Raw genomic sequence first — 21,630 nt, 5'->3', positions numbered from 1 at the left:
TTTTACAGATGAGGTAACCAAGGCACAGAGTAATAAAAGTGATTTGTCCAAGTTCACACAGCTGACAAGTGGCAGAAGCGGGTTTAGAACCCATGACCTTCTGATTCCAAAGCCCATGATCTATTCACTGGGCCATGCTGCTTATCATTTCTGCCTCTAGCCCTGAATTACCTGAGTTGCTTCTCTCAGATTACAATTCCTTGAAGTAGTGTGGCCTAGTGGATAGAGCATTAGCCTCGCAGTCAGAAGGTCCTGGGTTCTAATCCTAGCTCTGCCACTTGTCTGCTGTGTGATCTTGGGCAAATTATTCACTTCTCTGGGGCTCAGTTACCTCATCTGCAAAATGGGGATTAAGACTGAACCCCATGTGGGACATCACTATGTCCACCTGACTAGCCTAGTCATTTAGAACAGTGTCTTGGGCGTAGTAAATACTTAACAGGCAGCATTAAAAAAAAACCCTTCTGTCAGTCCCCATATCCCTTGCCTCTTCTATTCAGAACATAGCTCACATCCAGAGTTCTTCAAATAAGTAATAGAGAATAATTAAAAAGAGAATGCAAGGAAAACCAACATTCTGCCATGTCAGTATTGGATAGAAGTCAAAGTTCTTCAGTGGACGAGGATGTAGATAAATACAATGTCCAGGGCACTACTGCACTTATTTAAAAATCACTGGATATATTTAAATTCACTTCATAATACTTTGGCATTAAACTTAGAACAGCATTTTGTAATGGAGAAAAGCATTCCCTGCTTGAAAAATCACACTCTGATGGAGAATTCTTCCTGCAAATCACTTTTTGCTATATGCAACAATCCATTAGTAATAGAGATAGAAAAGGAACAACTTTATGAAAGCTTATACAAATGAAAGTCCCCAGGGAAGGAGAATCTAGTTCCATGAAAAATGAAGGCATATTTTTCCATTCCTAATTAAAAATCATTGTTGCTAACAGTCATCTTCTTTAAACTGCTTTTAGTACATATTTTGAGCTTTAACATTTAACCCAACTTTTTCATTAACTCAACCGACCATCAACATCTTCATCATTACCACACTTACCCCATCTGCAGCTCAAAGCAATAAAAAATAGTTTTGTTATAGATTATGTTCTGGGTTGTAGATTACTTTCCTAGGTGCAGTCTAATTTCCCTTCGTCTTGGACTGTGGGTCCATGCTCATTTGCATGGCTGATTAAGTCTAGGTAAAAATGACAAGAACAATTAGAACTGGAAAATAAATTAGATAAATGAAGATTTGAAATCATAACTAGAAAAACATCCACCTGCAAAGAACACAAGGTAACGCTACCTTCCCCCGGTTTTCCTTTACTTTTGAGCAAAACAAATGATGTCCTTTGGGAATTGTTACTAATCACATTCTGAAGGTAATTTGTGGAAAGGAGTTGACTTAATTGGTAAAGTGAAGAGATGAGGGGATTGGGTAGCAAGAAGAGGCTAGGAAATAACACCTGGATGTAGCTCCTTTCGTTATTATAAGAGGGAAGAGATGGCTGCTTTTTCTCCTGTGAGTTCAAACCTTGAAGAGTTTAATGAAGGTGTTACTACTTTGGCTTTGCCTGTAAAAAGCAACTGTGCTTTTGAGGCTACCAACAGGGTCTTTGATGTGGTAGATGGTGGATCAAATGATGATTCAGGTCCTTGTGGCAAGGTGAGTGCTAGATTATTATTACTTTACATGTATATATCAGCCCAATCCTTGATCTATGTGGGGCTGAACCAAAAGTTTTAACAAACTGTATAGTACCAAATTTCTTCAGGAATGTTTAAAGTGAATCTTGATGGGTGAGATTTCTCAACTTGACTTAACTTTTATTTCTATACAGATTGCTCCTTATAGGAGCACTAGCCTCTGAAATACAGATGAAAGATAAGCCAGCCACAGGTAATAAAGCTACTCATCCCTCACAAAATGTATTGGGCTGGGAGGAAGGCCTGGTAAAATTGTACTCGTTAAACTTCACCTTGTTCTCTTTCCAATTCTTTAGATCTTGTAACTGTGGAGTGCCTTGGCAGTCTCTCCAGGATGACTCTGAATGCAACCTATATTAGATACAAGTTTGTTGACTTCTATGCTGTTGGTAAGAAGCAGTTTTGCCTAGTGGATAGAGCATGATCCCGGTAGTCAGAACTAGGCTCTAATTCTGGCTCTGCTGTGTGACCTTGGACCTTCTCTGTGCTTTGGTTAATTCATCTGCAAAATAGGGATTAATACTGTAAGGCTCATGTGGGATGTGAACTATGTCCCAAATGATTAGCTTATATCTACCCTAGCATTTAGTACAGTGCCTGGCACACAGTAAGGACCCCAGAAAAAAATGTAACTAGTGTGTGTGTATGGGGGTAAGGTGGGGGAAGAGAAAGTAACTATTTCTCTGGTTATCTTTGTATGAGAAGTGATATGGGTTTAAGGACAAGTAACATGAAAATTCTTATCTCTCCAACAACAACGTCTGATAGTTATATATATGGCTAGAGCCTACAACTTCCTTCTCCAGCCCCATATTCTTTTCTCTGTGGTGAGTCTCCCAGTTACTTTACTTTCTTTACCACCAGCCTTTCCATTAGCAAAGAGGTAGTCTTGTTCAGTTGGGATCTGGATTGTAGGATACTGCTTAAGTGCTTAAACTACAATAGGTGAAGTCCTGAAGCTGGTGTTCTGAGATGTGGCTCTTAACAGGTGGCCAGGTAAACCAGTGTGGCTTCATAGTTTTTCAGATTGGGTGGGGGCGGGGGTGCAAGATGGCAAGTCCACCATTTTGGCTCTCTTGCCCTTGTGTAGATAACCTGTAAAGTGTGACTGTTGGCCAGAATCTAGTATATTCTGAACCACTTTTAAAAACACTAAAAACAAGCTCTGTGTTATCAAGCTTTCCTTAAAATCTTCCCAAGGGCCTTAAAAACAGGCAAAAAGTCACAGAGCAGTTGCAGCACTACATCAAATATTGCATGAGTTTGTTCAACTAAATCACCAGGTGTTTTGTAAATAGAAGTAAATATCCCATTAAAATCAGCTGAACACTAGTAATTTCAGGTGCTTTGCCTCTAAGAAGATAAATAAAAGCACTGTTATCTTATAGTGCATATATGCCCTACTCTACCTTCTCTGACCTATCTCAAGGACTGGATATTAAGTGCTTCTTAAAATAAAAGAATTGTATCTGAGGGCTTCCTGTATGCAGAGCACTGTATTGAATGCTTAGGAGAGTACAAAATAAAGTTAGACACATCTGGAGACTGTGAGCCCCACAAGGGACAGGGACAGTGTCCAACTTGATTTGCATGTGTCCGCCCCAGCACTTACTAGTATCTGGCAGATAGTAAGTACTTAACAAATGGCACAATTATTAAGGAGCACTTTAAAATGAAAAACTATTTTCATTTCTAGACTGTAAGCTCTTTTTTTATTGTGCTCGACAAAACCATTGACCACTTCTGGGAATGGTCATTTGGACTGTACCAACCCCATCCTGGTAAACAACATCATACAAACAAAATTTGAGGTGTCATACTCCTTCCTGCACTGAATATGATGGGTATATTGTGTTTATTACAACAGCTACTGCTTAGCAGGTCTCCTGTCACTATTTTTTTTTCAGATCATCTTGGCACATTAAGGAAAATAGACCACGATTTGGCTATTCAGTGTGGTTACACAATATCCTATGACCACTGGGGCAACATTGAATTCCGGGCCTCTCTTCTGAGCTGCTATGCTTATATTGAAGTAAGTCCAAGTTTCGCTCTAAGCATACAGTGTATTGAAGGTGTCTATTTTTAGCGTGCTGGCTGTAGACTGAGCCATCAGTGGTTTGGGGAGGAATCTTTAAGGTAAATAGGGTATTAAATATCATAGTAATTATGCCATTTGGTAATAATGTATATCTAGGAAAACCTGAGGATCACCGATTGCATTGATGCCCACTCTTTGAGCTGACAGTGCCTGAGTCTTTTCAGTTAGGACTGAAGAGCTCTAAAGATGGCTTTTTAGCCTCTTTTCTCCCCCTCCCTTTCTTTCTTTCTCTGTCTCATGCTCTCTCACTTTACCAGTCCCTGCCCTCAAAAAGGAAAGTTGGTCAACTATCCTCGCTGTATACAATGAAAATAAATCTTCACTGTGGCTGTCAAGTTTTAACTTTCAACTTGCTAGCATTTGACTAAGGCCACTCAGACTCCTAAATTCTTATCACTTGGCTTAGATGGCCATAAGTCTTTCAACTCCTCAAAGGTATCACATGAACTTGTAAAACTGGCTGGGTGTAACTCTTGGGACACTTCACTGGCATATGGGGACCAGATAATTTAACAGCTTTCAGATCCTCTTCCTCTAAGACTTTGAACAACGGTTTGACTAAGCTGTAGTTTGGCAAGAGAGCTACACCTCCATTTTGAAGTGTTTTCTCCTTCAGAGTGACATCAACTTCACAGTAACTATCCAAATTAACATAGCTACCAATCCTGAGAAGACAGATGTTGCCATTTACCAAAGAAGTGTGAGTTGTTCTTACACGCCATGGTGTTCAAGAGAAATATTATGTGAAAATAACTACATGGAGGTAAGCTGATACATTGATCAGCCAGCTTATATTTGGGATCTTCACATCCTCTGCAGTGACTCCCCAATGATTTCCCTCAGTATTTCATGAGTTTTCTCACCCTACCCCATTACTAGTGCAACCTATAATCCTCAGTCCTGTATTTTAACCACCTTGATGTTCTCAGGTCCCATTCTACATCAATTGTCTTAAATGAGCTATTTACATCTTCATTTGTCAATTTGACTTTATAAAGCCTACATATCTTTAAATTATAAATTATTTATATTAAGGTCTGCCTCCCCCTCTAGACTATAAGCTTTCTATGGGCAGGGGATATGTTCAATTCTGTTGTACTCTCCCAAACAGTACAGTGCTCTGCACAGAGTATTAGAATACCATTGATCACCTGGATGATGATTGTTTCAAAAACGCTATTAAAATTTGGGCTTGGTTGCTCTCACTTAAGTCGGATTTGCACTTTCTTGGTACTGTCAGCTTACAGGGAACTAGTTTTTCGTAAAGGGGTAGAAAGCGATTTTGTAAAAATAAATAAATAAATGAATAGTAAAAATAATTTTAAAAATAAAGCTTTTCCCTTCCTTCCCACCTCCTAAGGTCTCTGTTCGGCGGGAAGTTCCATTGATTCCAGCAGACTTACTCCAAGATGAGCCCGAAGACTGGGCAGCAGCATTCCCAGAGGTAACTATTGTTATTCTGCTACGATAACTTAGCCTCCCTCTTTTTTATATCTCAACCACAACAATAAAAAACCCAAAGGGGAGCTTAGAAAGAGGAAGCCTGTGTTTGGGGGACAATTACTCTCTCCAACTTTCAAAGTGTTATTGAAGGCACATCTCCTCCAAGAGGCCTTCCCTATGCCCTCATTTCCTTTCTTCTACTCTCTTCTGTGTTACCCTGACTTGCTCCCTTTATTCACCCCTACAGCTCCAAAGCACTTATATACTTATCCATAATTTATTTATATTAGTGCCTGTCTCCCTCTTCCAGATTTGTAAACTCATTTGGGGAAGGGAATATGTGATATTGTTGTACGTATTCATTCAATCATATTTACTGAGCACTTACTGTGTGTAGAGCACTGTACTAAGCACTTGGAAAGTGCAATTTGGCAACAGAGACAATCCATACCCAACAACGGGCTCAGAGTCTAGAAGGGGGAGACAGACAATAAAACAAGTAGGCAGGCATCATTACCATCAAAATAAATAGAATTATAGATATATGTACACATTAATAAAATAGTTATAAATATGTACAAATATACACAAGTGTGGGGAGGGGAAGGGGGTAGAGGAGAAGGAGGGAATAGAGGTGATAGGGAGGGGAGGAGGAACAGAGGAAAAGGGAGGGCTCAGTCTGGGAAGGCCTCCTGGAGGAGGGTGTATTTATACCAAATACAAAGTACTTGTATTTTCCCAAGTGCTCAGTATAGTGCTCTGCATATAGTGAGCACTCAATAAACATGATAGATTGGAGAACAAATTGGCCTGCTTTCATGTCTCAAACCTTAATGCTGCCTTGATTTTTTTTTTTTGATTTTATTTTTTTTAGGCAACCTCTGGAGTAGCCTCTATCTGGCAGATTGTTTTTCACACTCTGACTGGGAGAAGGGTGATGCTGGTGAGTGATGCCCACAGTGCAGGATATGGAATCAATACTACAGACACCAGGATCTTGCTGAGAGCTGCATTCAATGCCACAGAAGCTCAGCATGTAGAGGTTTGTTGAGTCCTTAGAGTTCAAGTCCTGGCAGTCGGAGTCTATCTTTTTGATAATGTCTGCTAAAACTTCCACCAGATTCAAGGCATCACCTTTTCTGCTGTGAGATCTAGTACGTTCTATAAGCAGCGATGGATGATCTTGATGGTAGACACTGCTGTGGCTTGCCCTCTAGGTAGGTCTTTTAAAAAATCATCATGTTGAAATATCCACCCTGAAATTATACTCTTAGAATAATAAGGTGGCATTTTAAGAACTTACTATGTGCTAAGCACTGGTATAGATAAAAGATAATCAGGTGCTTCATGGAGCTCACAGTCTAAAGAAAGGAGAACAGTGATTGAATCAATTTTGTAGATGAGGGAATTGGGGCCCAGAGAAGTGACTTGTCCAAGATCACACAGAAGACAGTGGCATAACTGGAATTAGAACCCAGGTCGTCAGACTCGCAGGCCTGTGCTCTTTCTGCTAGGCAACATTACTTCTCTGTCCTGTTCCGAATAAGAAAGTTTAATAATAGAAGTGTAGCCAATCTTCCACTAAAAGCCCCAAGTCATCTTCCTGCTGTGGGATATAGCTTGAAGATAACTTTTGGTCTTGTCTCTTAGGTGACATGGAGTATGACGAAGACTTAATCACTTGGACCATTCCTAAGAACATCAGCCCACTTCTAGCTGGAGCCAGAAATTTCAAAGATATCACAGTGGAATTTGGTATAAATCTCCATAAACTGTTACCTACAGATCTTACTTCTAGAAAAATCACAATGAAGAATGACATGAATGCAGTTACCATCAAGATCCCTATTGGAGCAGAAGGAGGCTATTACAAGGTTTGTTCACCCATTGGTATTTGTCATAAAAGCTTTGTGGCACTCAGTCTTCCATTGAAACACATAGGTTGGGACTAATCTTCTAATCCTCTAAACCTACCAGGCAATTTAATGGACAAACTAATCAAAAGAAAATAACTTTTAGTGGACAGAACCTTTCCTGACCCTATCGATTTTTTTACTTATTGTTTATGGTGCTCCTCCTTGTGGGTGGGGAGATACTAAACCCCTATCAATCTATATTTTGCAAAGTGGGAATGGGGAGGAAATCAGCCCCCAGCTAATAAGATAATAATATCTGTTACAGACTTACGTGTCAAACACTGTTCTATGCACTGGAATATACAACCTAATCCAGTTGGACACAATCCCTGTCCCACATGGGGCTCACAGTCTTAAATCCTCATTTTACAAATGAAGTAACTGAGGCCCAGGGAATTTTAAGTGACTTGTCCAAGGTAACCTAGCAGAAAAGTGGCAGATCTGAGATTAGAATTTAGGTCATTATTATTATTATTTTTTTGGTATTAAGTGCTTACTGTGTGCCAGGCACTATAATAATTGCTGGGATGGGTACAAGCAAATCAGATTAGACACAGTCCCTGTCCCACGTGGAACTCAGTTTCAATACCCATTTTACAGATGAGGTAACTGAGGCCCAATGAAGTCTGCTGTGTGAACTTGGGCAAGTTACAAGTGGTGGAGCTGGGATTAGAACCCATGACTTCTGACTCCCAGGTCCATGCTCTGTCCATTAGACCATGCTGTCTCTGGCACTCCTGGATGAAATGAACTGCTCAGAAGATAGGAGTATATCACCTATCAAGTTAAACTAGAAACAGTACAGCTTCAAGAGGACTACCTAAAGATCTTTGTAAACTGGCTATTGGTTCAAATTTTATTTCCTTCCATTCTGAAAATTGTCTTGTTGAAGGATAGAAGTCCTTTTAACTATGTTCAGATAATAAAAATGGAAAAAGAATGCAAAATCTTCCACTGTTGGCCTAGTGGACCTGAGTCCTAATCCCTGCTCTGCCAACTGCTTGCTGGGTGATGTTGGGCAACTCACCTAACTTCTCTGCCTCAGTTACCTCATCTGTAAAATGGGGATTAAATCCTCTTCCTCCATTGGACTGTGAGCCCAATGTGGGACAAGGACTGTGTCCTTCCTGATAAAATTGTATCTACCCAGCACTTAAGTGATTAACAAATACCATCTTAAAAAAAAAAAAACTTCTGAAGTAGAACAACCACTAGGCATAAATTATTTTTATGAATTGGTGATATTTGAGCACTTGCTATGGAGAGAACACTGTACTACGAGCATGGGAGAGTACACTATGACAGAATTAGCAAATACATTCCCTGCCCACAATGAGTTTAGCATCTGGACAAAAAATTGAATTTAACAGAGGAGGGTTTTGATGCATTGACATCTGGGACCAGCACACTTCTGCTGCACATGTATAGGCATGTCCACAAAAAGGAAAGCCAGAGTCAGTACAGAACATTGTTCCTGGAAACCATTATTACTATAACCACTAATAATAATAATTATGGTATTTACTTTGTGCAAGGCACTGTAATAAGCACATCAGATGGGAGACAGTCCCTGTCCCACATGGGGCTCACAGTCTTATTCCCCATTTTACAGATGAGGTAAGTAACTGAAGCACAGAGAAGTTGAAATGACTTGCCCTTGGTCATACAGCAAACAAGAGGCAGAGCCAGGATCAGGTCAATTATCTATCTGGGTTATAATCTGTCTCCAAGAGTGCGTCAAAAGATACTTGGAGAAAGAATGGGGTAATTGCTTACTCTAACAGCTGTCCTTTCGGAAGTACCACTTAATACCTTAGTTCTCCCTAATATCTTTAAGCTCCTTGAGGAAAGAGATATCGACAAACTCTCTCTATTGCACTGTCTCTATTGCACTCTCCTCTAATATATTGCTCTGCACATAGAAAGATCTCATGCCATTTTTTTTTTTTTAAACCCAGAATGTAAACCGGGAGTTAGTGAAACTCTAAAGAAGAAAACCTCTCTCCCCAGTAAATAGGATCCTGCTCAAAGTCCTTGAATATCTCCTGACCTATTGTCTTCTTAAAGCACTCATTCAATCGTATTTATTGAGCACTTACTGTGTGCAGAGCACCTTACTAAGTGCTTGGAAAGTACAATTTGCCAACGAATAGAGACAATCCCTATCCTACAATGGGCTCACAGTCTAGAAAGGGGGAAACAGAAAATAAAATAAAACAATTTAGACAGGCATCAATAGCATCAATATAAATAGAATTAGATATATGCCAATTAATAAAATAGAATATGTACATAATAATGTTGGGATTTGTTAAGCGTTTACTACGTGCAGAGCACTGTTCTAAGCGCTGCGATAGATACAGGGTAATCAGGTTGTCCCACATGAGGCTCACAGTTAATCCCCATTTTACAGATGAGGGAACTGAGTCCCAGAGAAGTGAAGTGACTTGCCCACAGTCACACAGCTGACAAGTGGCAGAGCTGGGATTCAAACTCATGACCTCTGACTCCTAAGCCCGGTCTCTTTCCACTGAGCCACGCTGCTTTTCCATATATACCCAAGTCCTGTGGGGCGGAGAGGGGGATAGAGCAGAACGAGGGAGTAGGGGAGATGGGGAGGGGAGGAGGAGCAGAGGAAAAGGGGGACTGAAATGCTTCACTTATCTGATCTACTCATGTTCCTCTCACTTTCAGACTCATGTGAGGCATGGACACTATGGGAGAACCTACAGCATTAACTTGTTTTTAGAGCATCAGTGGGAAGATGACAAATGGGGTGTAACCAAACATACCATAATAAAGGCCATAACGACCCCTCTGAAGCTTCAAGAACCTATTATAACCAACAGTAAGACTTAATGCCACTTGGGCTTTAACTGATAATTTAACGTACTTTTAGTGTTAAGTCGCTTTTGTTTCTTTCCCTAGATACCAACTCCACCACTAGATGCTTCAATGTATCCATAGGAACATTTCTCCCCGATGTGAAACTAGTGCACTTGACTATAGATGGCAAGCTTATAACCATGCCTGAAATTAATCAGTATGGATATCAAGTCTACGAAACCATATACCCTAATGGAACCAAAGGCTATGTAATTGAAGCTGGTTTTGATGCACCAGCAGTCACTGTAGTGGTATGTATCTCCAAATTTCCAAAAAATGTAAATTGTGGAACTTCCAAATTCTCATGTCGTCCTCTTTTTAGCTTACAGACGATGATACTAGAACATACACTCTGAATATCACACTTGGCTTTATCGTCGATCCAACGTATGACACCTTTGTTATTCCTATATCAATCGAATCTCCTGTTCGAGATGTGGGTAAGTGAGACCTTCAGAAAACCTGAACACAGTCCTCAGAAAATCGCTCCTCGATGAGGCGCCAAGCAGTTCAGCCTTCACGTAACATGCATCGATATGATTTTTGACTAGTGATGCCCCAAGCCAAAGGATTCTGTGATGCCGAAAATCTCTACCTGACCATCACCCGTGGGAATGTAGACCAGGAATGGATCCCCTTTCTCTCTAACATGCAGCTGACACCTAAGGCTGCCCAAAATCATAAATATGACTTCCATGACAACTCCACACATCTTGCTCTCCGAGTTCCCTGCTTTGCCACTCACGTGATCTATGAGGTGAGTGCTTAATGGTGGTGGATCAGCGCATGAATTGTTCCAACTCTATTCAAAAAAAAAAATCTTACTTCTACAAAGCTGTCTTCCAATAGAGCCAAATGCCTTGTTGCTTGGAAGAAACTCAAAACTAACTTTCTATTGAACTATGGAAGGGAAATAATTCAGGCACTCTAAGATGTCAAAGTGATTAAGACTTTGAGCCCCATGAACTATGTCCAACCTGTCACAGGTTGGATTATCTTCTATCTACTCCAGCTCTTAGAACAGAACCTGGCACATTATAAGGGCTTAACTACCACTATTATTTATTATTGTTCTCTGAGCTTGAGAAAGACCTAACCATTTTCTAAATTCAACCCATTTATTCCCACCCCATCCTTGACTGTACCTACCTACTCTCTACTCTTTAGCCACCCTCTTTCACTTGCTAATTTACATAGTTTCCCAAATCTTTCTGCTTCCTCCTTTCTTAATCCACTAACACCCATTTGCTCAACCATCTGTTCACACGTTGCTTTTTCCCCCCCACCCATGTCACAAGTTAGTTTGGAAGTAGACTTCTCTCACTTTGGCTAAGATGACACTGATGAAAGGAAAATACTATCTGTTTGTGACTGAAAAGATGATTTTATGATGATCATTGTGTAAATGATCTGCCTATTTCATCTATAGCTAGACTTCTTCAAAAATAATATCTTCTCTCTTTCTAGACCATCAAACACCTCTACATCTTTACAAACTTTCATTGTGATATTGCCTTTGATGCTCCTCTTTGTCATGGAACCCCACCTGAAAACTTCCCAAATGCAATTCTGGATACCTTCATTCTGTTTATCTCTTTGCCTATGCAGTGATGAGGTAGCTAAAAATCAGTGATGGCATTTAACTCTGATGGGAATCTTTTTGGCAGAGTGGAGGGTTTTCTTCAGTTAGACTGATAACGACCTCAGCATTCTGCAGGAAAAATTGTCCAGGTATTTCATTGTCCTGATTGGAAAAGTGAATTGTAATCCACAGCATGTGGTCTTGTTTATGAATTTCAAGTAATGATTGCCATGCAGCAGTTATCCAATGAGTGTTCTGAATCTCATGCTGATGCTCATTATCTGTTGTGAAGTGAGTTTGGCAGCACGATCAACAACCCAGGCCATATCTATTGTCATCCTCGAGCATGGCAGTATACGATAGATGGGGCAGTTCTGGATTTACCTCCCAGAGCTGCTTCACTTGTGATAAGGCAGTTTACTTCCCAAATGTCTGATCAATAAATCCTACTACTGATCATGAAAGGAAAGAGAGAGCATCTTCAACTTCTATTCAACCAGTCATCTGCCATGGGAGAACCCTACAGCTCTTACTGATTTTTGAAGCAAACTTAGTCCTAAGCAATTGAGAGCCCACACCTATTGGTCTCACGCTCCTGTCTGTAGATGGTGTGTGGAGGATTTGATATATTGCTCTGTGAACCCTTCCTGAAGTTGAAAAGGTCACAACTGCTGTGCTCTATTCTGTACAAAAGAAATTCTGCATTCTAGGTAGTGCTTAAGTGACCCTGTCCAGAGGGCCCTGGCTAGGGTCCTGCTGCTATGAGGCTGCAGAAGCGGCCATAGTTTTGATGGCTGGAGATTATAGTGGTATCTCTGCAATTCCTAATAAGCCACCTAGGTTACCTGACACTTGACAGCTGGCTTGTGAGAGTGCACTGCATCATTAGGCAAGCATTCATTAAAGTACATTGCAAGAGAGGCTAAAGCCTGTATTCTGTTCCCTAGCTGTGCTGCAAATAAGAGGGGAATAAGAGTAGCAGAATACCCAAGTGGAAGCAGTACTGAATTTACACTTATTGTGGAGGGGAGTGATAATAATCACTGTGGTATTTAAGTGCTTACTAAATACCAGGTACTGTAGTAAGTGCTGGGGTAGATATAAGATAATCAGGTTGGACACAGTCCCACATGGTGTTAAGTCTTAATCTCCAATTTACAGAGAGGTAATTGAGGCACAGAGAAATTAAGTGACTTGACTGAAGTCACACAGCAGACAAGTGGAGTAAGGATTAGAAGTCAGGTCCTTCTGACTCCCAATTCATGCTCTATCCACTAGGTCATGCTGCTTCTATTAAATACCCTGTTCCACAGCAGTGGTATATGTTTTTCTGGCTATCCAAATGAAAATTGCATTTTTAGCAAAAAAGGTCACTTGAATTTTGAGCCCTGTCTACTGACATCAAATTCAAGTCAATATCCTTTATTCTTAAGATTATTTTACAAAATAACATTGTCAGAGTTCTGTTGGCTGTTGTTCAATATGTTTTTCTGTACCCTTCAAAGAGTACAGACCCCCTTCCCCTCTATGCACGGGAAAGTCTCTGAATACTGAATGGCTGAATACAGCATGCTTGGGAGAGAATAAAACAACATTAATTCAATAGTATTTAGTGCTTACTGTGTGTAGAGCACTGTGCTTGTACTAAGCACTTGGAAAGTACAATTCAGCAATAAAGAGAGACGATCCCTGCCCAATCCAGGCTTAAAGTGTAGGACAGAGTTGGTGAATATATTTCCTACCCACAAGTAAATAACATGAAGTTTTGGGAGCCATTTTGAGTTGCTGATGGTTCGGACTAAGCTACTTTAATCAGTTTTTTTTTTTTTTTAAAAGTCAGACAAATACAGCAACACCAGTTTTTGTCATTAGTACTATTCAGGAGTTTACTTTGTAGCTAAATTTGGATGGTTATGTCTAGTAATAGAAAAGCTTGTTGCATTCCATTATTGAAGACTAAAATATCATTTGAGAGCAAATTATCCCTATATTGAGTGTCTTTTTCTTTCTCTTCTCAAGGCTTTAAATACATGATGGTTGACCCAAAGGGCATGTTGCTGTCAAAAACCACTAATACCAAGTCTTATTCTCAGGCACGCATCATCACCCACTAACTCACTGCTAAATTCAAGCATAATTTAAACCTAGAGTGAAGTTTGTGGCCAAAGTAAATATATTTTAAGTAATATAATCTGTCTCCTAGGATATACGTTCTTCTGGAATTACAGTAAAGCTTCAGTTGAAGATGAAAGACAACAGGACTCTTCAAGATATGAGAGACTACTCGATTACTTGCATATTTCCTTCTAAAGATCTAATAGGTAACTTTTTTTTTTTTTGTCTCCTGGATCATCAATCACTTTTGCAGTACTTTCCAAAGAGAAAATTGTCAATAGCCATCATGTCAGTGCCTTTGCTGGGAAGAACAGTTGTAAGTCTATACCTGCTGCCTCTAACTTTCTCTCCTCCAATTTTCATCTTGGCTTTCTCTGCTCTGGCTTTTGCCTCCTTCATTCCATGGAAACTGCCTTCTCAAAGGTCACCAATAATTTCCTTCTTGCAAAATTCAAAAACTTCTATCCCATCCTAATCCTCCTTGACTTTGACACTGTGGACAATGTTTCTCCTGGAAACATTATCCAACCTCAGCTTCACTGACACTGTCCTCTCCTGGTTTTTCTCCTACCTCTCTGGCTGCACACTATCAGTCTGTTTTACAGGCTCCTCCTTTGCCTTCCATTTCCTAACCATGAGAGTCTCAAGGCTTTTATTCTCCATCTACACCCACTTTCTTGGAGAACTCATTCACTCCCATGGCTTCAACTATCACCTCTATGTGTATGATTCCCAAAGCTACATCCAGCTCTGATCGCTCTCCTTCTCTGCAGGTTCACATTTCCTACTGCCTTCAGCACATTTCTACTTGGATTTCCTGCTAACACCTCAAACTTAAAAGATCCAAAACAGAATTCCTCTTTCTACCACCCAACCCCTGTCCTTTCCCTGACTTCTCCATCAGAGACAGCATGATCATTCTCCCTGCCTCTCAAGCCTATAACCTGGCCTTATCCTTGAATCCTCTCCCATCTTCCAAATCCTCCGAGTTCTACCCTCAACATTGCTAGAATCTGCTCTTTTCTCTCCATCCAAACTGCTAGCACACTGATTCGAGCACTTATCCTGTCCTGCCTTGATGGCAGCAGCCTCCTTGCTGACCTCCCTGCTTCCTGTCTCTCCACACTCCAGTTAGGAAAGCAGCATGGCTCAGTGGAAAAAGCCCAGGCTTGGGAGTCAGATCATGGGTTCTAATCCCTGCTCTGCTGCTTATCAGCTGTGTGACCTTGGTCAAGGCACTTAACTTCTCTGTGCCTGTTACCTCAACTGTAAAATGGGAATGAAGACTATGAGCCCTATGTGGGACAACCTGATTACCTTGTATCTACCCCAGCGCTTAGAACAGTGCTTGGCACATAGTAAGCACTTAACAAATACCAACATTATCTTTATTATTATTATTAATACTTCACTCTGCTTCCCGGATTGCTCTTCTAAAAATAAAATCACTCAGTCCATGTTTCCTCATTCCTCAAGAACCTCCAGTGGTTGTCCATCCACCTCCTGCTCAAACAGGAACTCCTTGTCATTGGCCTCCTCACCTTGCCCTCTCTTACCATACTTTGCTGATTTCCTACTATAACCCAACATACGTCCCTCCTCTAACACCAATCTACTCACTGTACCTCAATCTCACACCAATTTCTATCTCAAATCTGGTCTCTTATCTGGAATTCCTTCCCCCTTTCATGTATAGTGAAGGATCACTATCCCCTTCTTCAAAAATTAAGTGGCATTTCCAACTAAGCCTTCACTTACCCTACCATTTGCCCTTGCACTTGGATTTGTACCCATTATTCCCCCCTGCCCTCAGCACTTCTGTACCTATCTGTAACTTTAATGTCTGTCTCCCCCCTCCTAGACTCTGAACTCATTTTGGGCTGGGAATGTGTCTACCAACTCTGTTGTTATACTCTCCCTAGTGCTTGGTTCAATGGCCTACACATAGCATTCAGTAGATATGATAAACTTTTAAACTAAAGTCCTAAACTATCTGCTAGATTGCCAATCAAACGGCTCTATGGTGGTGACTGCAATGAAGCTGGCAGGCATTCCAGATCTGGATCCCTCGGAATTGGTACTACGAGACCGGCGTTGTAAACCCACAGCTGTAACGAAAACAAGCGCAAAATTTGTATTTAAAGTGAGCACTTGTGGGACAAGTAGAAAGGTAAGGAATCTCTTGTTGGAATGGTTCTTTTGCAAAAGCTGTATTGAGTTGACAAACTGATGCCCCAGACCGTATTAGCTCTTGTTTCTGCAGCTAACAAAATGACTCTTTCTACTTTAGTTTGGAAACAACACTCTGACCTATGAAAATGATGTCCTTTACTTCAAGCCTGGGCAGGCTGATCCAGTATATCGGTAAGAGCTTAAAACAATCATAAGCATTTAAAGTGATAAAGGTATCTAAAGACCAGTCATTAAATTCAAAACACCTCTCTTTCTTCCTCAGACTGAAGTGTGCCTGCCAGTATTTGATCGATGAGATGGTTATGTCTCAGTATGGTCCAAAGGAGAACCCAGCCCCCATTGTAAAGGCTGGAAAGGGGAATCTTGCTCTGATCATGAGGCTGTCCAAAGGTATACTTGGTTTCCTTTTTTTTTTTTCCCCTTCCCATCAACTAATCCATCATATTTCATTTGTATTTATTGAGCACTTACTATGTGCAGAGCACTGTCCTAAGCATTTGGAATTTTACAATTTGGCAATGGAGACAATCTCTGCCCAATAGTGGGCTCACAGTCTAAAAGGGGGAGGCAGACAACAAAACAAGTAGTCTGGCATCAATATCATCAAGATAAATAGAATCAGATATATACACGTCATTAACAAAATAGAGTGAGAAATAATATACAAATATGCACAAGTGCTGTGGGCAGGGGAAGGGGGTAGAGCTGAGGGAGGGAATAGGGAGGAGGGGGAGAGGGCAGAGGGAAAGGGAGGGCTCAGTCTGGGAAGGTGGAGGAGGTGAGCGCTCAGTAGGGATTTGAAGAGAAGAGAGTTAGTTTGGCGGATGAGAGGAGGAAGGGCATTCCAGGTCAGCAGTAGGATGTGGGCCAGGGGTCAACGGCAGGATAGGTGAGAATAAGGGAGCGTGAGGAGGTTAGTGGCAGAGGAGCAAAGTGTGCAAGGTGGGCTGTAAAAGGAGAGAAAGGAGGTGAGGTAGGAGGGGGCAAGGTGATGGAGAGCTTTGAAGCCAGGAGTGAGGAGTATTTTTGTTTCACATAAAGGTTGATAGACAACCAGTGGAGGTTTTTTAGGAAGGGAGTGACATGCCCAGAGCATTTCTGTGGAAAGATAATCCAGGCAACAAAATGATGAATAGATTGGAGCGGGGAGAGGCAAGAGGATGGGAGATCAGAGAGGAGGCTGATGTAATAATCCAGTCGGGATATTTGAGTGCTTACTGTGTGCAGAGGACTCTACTTAAACCCTATATATACAATATAGCAGAGCTGGTAGACATGTTCCCTGACCCCTCTGCTTAGTAAGTCGTCTTGGTCAAAAGATCTGTGGAAATGTCAAAAAACTAATGAAAGCTAATACAACTCACGAAGTTCTACATGAATTGACTTATATGTGGTGGCTTAACATCACTACTAAAAGTGGGGGTAATATATGAGATAAGCACCTCTAACACTTCATTAAAATTAAGATTATTTGTACCCTTAGACAAATCTTACTCTGAATTATATGAGGATACAGAATATCCCGTGGTGAAATATTTAAAAGACGCCCTCTACTTTGAAACTGAGTTACTTTACAACACAGATCCACAACTTGAACTCTTCCTAGAAGACTGTTGGTGTACCATCTTCCCAAATAAAGACAGCAACCCACAGTGGGATGTAATTACAAACAGGTAGTAAAACCTCGGTGTCTACGCTGGCTAACAAATTGTTATTTAATGCTATATTTCTAACTTAAAAATCTCCCTGACTTGACAAATGTACTCTAATTCCTACCTCATTTACAGTGTAGTTAATGAGCCCTGAGAGTTTCTAATCACAGCTGAAAGGACCTAAAATGATGGCTTTCTGGACTATAGGAGGTGTCTAACTTGCTTAAGCAAATGTTTTCCTTCTGATGCACCTGAGCATCCTCTGACTTCCTTAGTCAATCATGCAAGAATTTGTCCTCTCAGGCTATTACTCTAAGATCTAACCCACACTTCTTTTCAAAGCTGCCCAAATAATGAAGATTCTCATCAGACTATTTTCCACTCGGTGGATGAGGACTCAAGAGTAATGTTTCCTTCTCATTTGAAGAGATTTGAGGTGAAAATGTTCACATTCATGAAAGAGGGAAATGCACTGTTACAAAACGTGAGTAGATGGCAGTCCTGTTTTGATGAATAATGGCTCTAGTTCTGCATTTACTCACTGCTCAAAGCACACACTGAAATATTAAGATGGGGGACCAAAGTGGAATGAAGCTGTAGTTACCATTTGCACTGTATATCCTGCTTCTGTTAGCTAAATGAAATATTTTAAACTTTCTTGTAGATTTATTTTCACTGCAGTGTGATAATTTGTGAAACTAAACACCCCAGTTCAGACTTTCTCTGTGCAAGGAGATGTATTCCTGGAAAACAACGATCTGGTAAGCAGTTTTTTACCATAAAAATCTCCTTCGATGTCCTAAGCCCCCTCTAGGCTGTAAGCTTGCTTTGGGAAGGGAACATGTGTACCAAATTCTTGGTACTCTCAAGTGCTCAGTGCACTGCTCTGTATTTGGTAAGTGCTCAAATATCATTGATTTGTCCAAAGTCCTTGGATTAAATACTCTAGATGTCAAAATTTGAAGCTCTGAGCATGTTAATCTTTTCCAATTTGAAAATTAGGAATTTAGATCAGCCTAGAAAGTGCCTGGACTTTTGCCTCACCCACTGATGTTTGTTTTGGGGGGTTTTTTGCCATTTGTTTTCTGGCTTACCCTTACATTTCCATGCTTCTTAGAGTGTTTGTTAATGCGGTTTTACTACGCTTTAAATTTTTCACTTGTTTAAAGATGACTCTCATTGCTTGTCTCTGAGCAGAGTGAAATTAATCTGGATCATACACCCTAAAATGAATGAATCCATTAAATGTGTGTGTGCTAATTTACTGTCTAATGGGGAGAAAGATAGATAAAAACTTACAAATTGTGAAAGTAGGATAAGCTAGAATAAAGATCTAGCTGAAAGCAGTACAAATATCAGGATTGAACAGCTGTAATGTACAAATGTATAAATGAATGTTCACCTAAATGAAAGTGGACATAAGTGAAAGAGAAGAAATGAGCAGTATAACTTCATTAACCTCACTGAAATCCCCTCCAGCCTACCACTACCACATTTTATCTCAAACCTTTTCACCATCAACTCAACAGTTGACTGGAACAACACCTCCATGTTGCATTGATCACCCTAAAATTCTTACTTTATATGCTTTAAAACTTAACAATGGATGCCGCATTGGAATGTGAGTTTGACTTTTATCGACCTTTCCCCTCATTCCCCTAAACACACCCCTCCAAAGAAACTTTGTCTTCTTGTATGCAGTTCGCAGCACTGACTCATTCCTTATGCAAAGTCATATCTCTTCTGGGACCATTATTCTGACTACATCTAAAAGTAAGTGTTCATTTTTTATTACCAAAAATTTCCCAAACCATTCAGTGGTGTTTCTGGGCAGTCATGTACTTAATTCTTGAGGATAGTAAATCATAAGACATTAAAATCTAATAGAGGAGACAGAATTCATCTCCCCACCCAAACCATATTCTCTCCTGATTTTTTTCTCACCACCATCCTCCATGTCTCACAAGGTCAGTCATAATCTTGGCATTATCTTCAACTGATCTCTTTCATTCAACCCACATATTCAATCTGTCACCAAATCTTGTCAGTCCCTGTAGACTGTAAACTCGTTGTGGGCAGGGAATGTCCGTTATATTGTACTCTCCCAAGCATTTAGTACTGAGTTCTGCACACAGTAAGTGCTAAATAAATGATTGACTGACCTTCATGACGTCACTAAAATCTGCCCTTTCTGCTCCATCTAAACTCCTTCCATGTTGCTCCAAGCACTTATTCTATTCCAGCCTTGATTACTGGATCAGGCTCCTTGCTGATTGCCCTGCTTCCTGTCTCTCCCTACTCCAGTCTGTACTTCAGTCTGTTACCCAGAGCATTTTTCTTAAAAAAAAAAAAAAAAAAAAAATCCATTTTCCCCACTTCTCAAGAACCTCCAGTGATTGTCCCTCCACCTTTGTGCCCTTCCCATAGGCTGTAAAACACTCGATCACCTTACTCCCTCCTACCTTACCCCTATCTGCCTGTCTGGCTTCCTACTACAACCCAGCCAACACATTGTTCTCCTCTAATACCAACCTATTCAATGTACCTCAATCACATCTATCTTGGTTTCACTCTCCTAAAAACTCTCCTGAAGCTGCCCACCCACCTCCACAGGAGACAGAAATGGCTTTAAATCAATCGTATTGAACGCTTACTATGTGCAGAGTACTGTACAAGGTGCTTGGGAGAATACAATATAACAAACACATTCCCTGCCCACAGTGAGCTTACAGTCTAGAGGATGACCTTACAGCCCTGAATCACCCTTCCCCCTCCGCCAGTCTTTTTTTTTAATTATTATCATTATTATATTAACCTCACTAAATTCCAACTACAACACAGCACACTCTCACTTTGCTTTTCTAACACCAACCTACTCACTTTATTTTGATCTTGCCTACCTCACTGTGGATCTCTGGCCTGGACGTCCCCTCTTCCCTTCATATCCAACAGATGATCACTCATCACCCTCAAAGCCTTAATTTAAAATCACATCTCCTCCAAGAGGCTTTCCCCAACTAAGCCCTCATTTCTGCTACTACCTCTCCTTTCTTTGTCACTTTGAACTTGGATTTGCACTCTTTACCTTGCCCCATCCCCATCCCTAAAGCATCTAACTATAATTTCTTTTAACATCAGTCACTCCCTCTAGACTGTAAACTCCTTGTAGGCATGGAGCTTGTCTACCAACTGTTATATTGTTTTCTGTCAAGCTTTTAGTACAGTGTTATATATAGAGTAAGTGCTCAAATAAAATTGAGACAGGCAGACAAACCATTTACTAGTAGTGGGAGAAAGAATGAGCATGTGGAAGGATGAACTAGGCAAGGTAGCATAGGTAGATTGTCATCCAAGTGTGATTCAGTATATGCAAGACTGGTGAAGATTACATTTGAGAATGATGCTACTTATTAAAGTCATGTCTTGTTTCAGATTCCTGAAGATCTGCTGCTGTATTTGAACTCTTATTTTACTGGTGTGGACACCTTGTTTAAAGCAGATGCTTTCCCTTACCCTGCCTGAAATTCTTGGCCATCCTCCAATTTGCCTTGTTAAAAAATAATAATAATAAAGTGTATCTAATGATCCCTTGAGCTACCTTATTGAATTAAGATATCAAGGGCTTGCACTGTCTGACTTAAAAATATTCAGAAAGGACAAAGTCTCTGTCCATAGGGGACTTAATACAAGATGTAGAAAGGCAGCAATGTGGTTTAGTGGATAAAACACGGGCCTGGTAGTCAGAAGGTAATGGGTTCTAATCCTTATTCCACCACTTGTCTGTTGTGTGACCTTGGGCAAGTGACTTCACTTCTCTGCGTCTGTTAGCTCATCTGTAAAGTGGAGACATATACTATGAACCTTATGTGGGACAAGGATTGTCCAAATCAATTTCCTTGCATCCACCCCAGTACTTGGCACAGAGTAAGTATTTAAAAAATACCATTGTCATTATTGTTACATAGCTTACCTTTTGAAGAAATTGAGGCTTGGGGAAGTCAAGACTAGTCCAAAGCCCCATAGTTG

General features: G+C 40.5%; 1 protein-coding gene across 2 annotated transcripts; it reads left to right on the top strand.

Moving 5' to 3' along the window:
- The first annotated feature begins 1,507 nt into the window (after window positions 1-1,507).
- On the top strand, window positions 1,508-21,197 carry LOC100083840. Of its 2 annotated transcripts, none has more exons than XM_007658553.4 (22): window positions 1,508-1,675; window positions 1,851-1,909; window positions 2,013-2,105; window positions 3,624-3,751; window positions 4,434-4,580; window positions 5,178-5,261; window positions 6,135-6,302; window positions 6,381-6,477; window positions 6,911-7,134; window positions 9,871-10,024; window positions 10,105-10,313; window positions 10,385-10,502; window positions 10,614-10,819; window positions 13,848-13,965; window positions 15,760-15,929; window positions 16,050-16,123; window positions 16,215-16,342; window positions 17,436-17,625; window positions 17,947-18,088; window positions 18,269-18,365; window positions 19,306-19,377; window positions 21,037-21,197. In XM_007658553.4, exons 1-22 carry the CDS (start codon window positions 1,638-1,640, stop codon window positions 21,042-21,044), a joined length of 2,724 nt encoding a protein of 907 aa, XP_007656743.2. In that variant the 5' UTR covers window positions 1,508-1,637; the 3' UTR covers window positions 21,045-21,197. The 2 variants fall into 2 exon arrangements, with proteins under 2 accessions (XP_007656743.2, XP_028909581.1); XM_029053748.2 differs by having other exon boundaries at window positions 4,419-4,580.
- The last annotated feature ends 433 nt before the right edge of the window (window positions 21,198-21,630 follow it).

This window comes from Ornithorhynchus anatinus, chromosome 1 (genome assembly GCF_004115215.2).
Source record: "Ornithorhynchus anatinus isolate Pmale09 chromosome 1, mOrnAna1.pri.v4, whole genome shotgun sequence".
NCBI classification, from domain to species: Eukaryota; Metazoa; Chordata; class Mammalia; order Monotremata; family Ornithorhynchidae; genus Ornithorhynchus; species Ornithorhynchus anatinus.
This window is presented reverse-complemented; position numbering and strand designations above follow the sequence as displayed.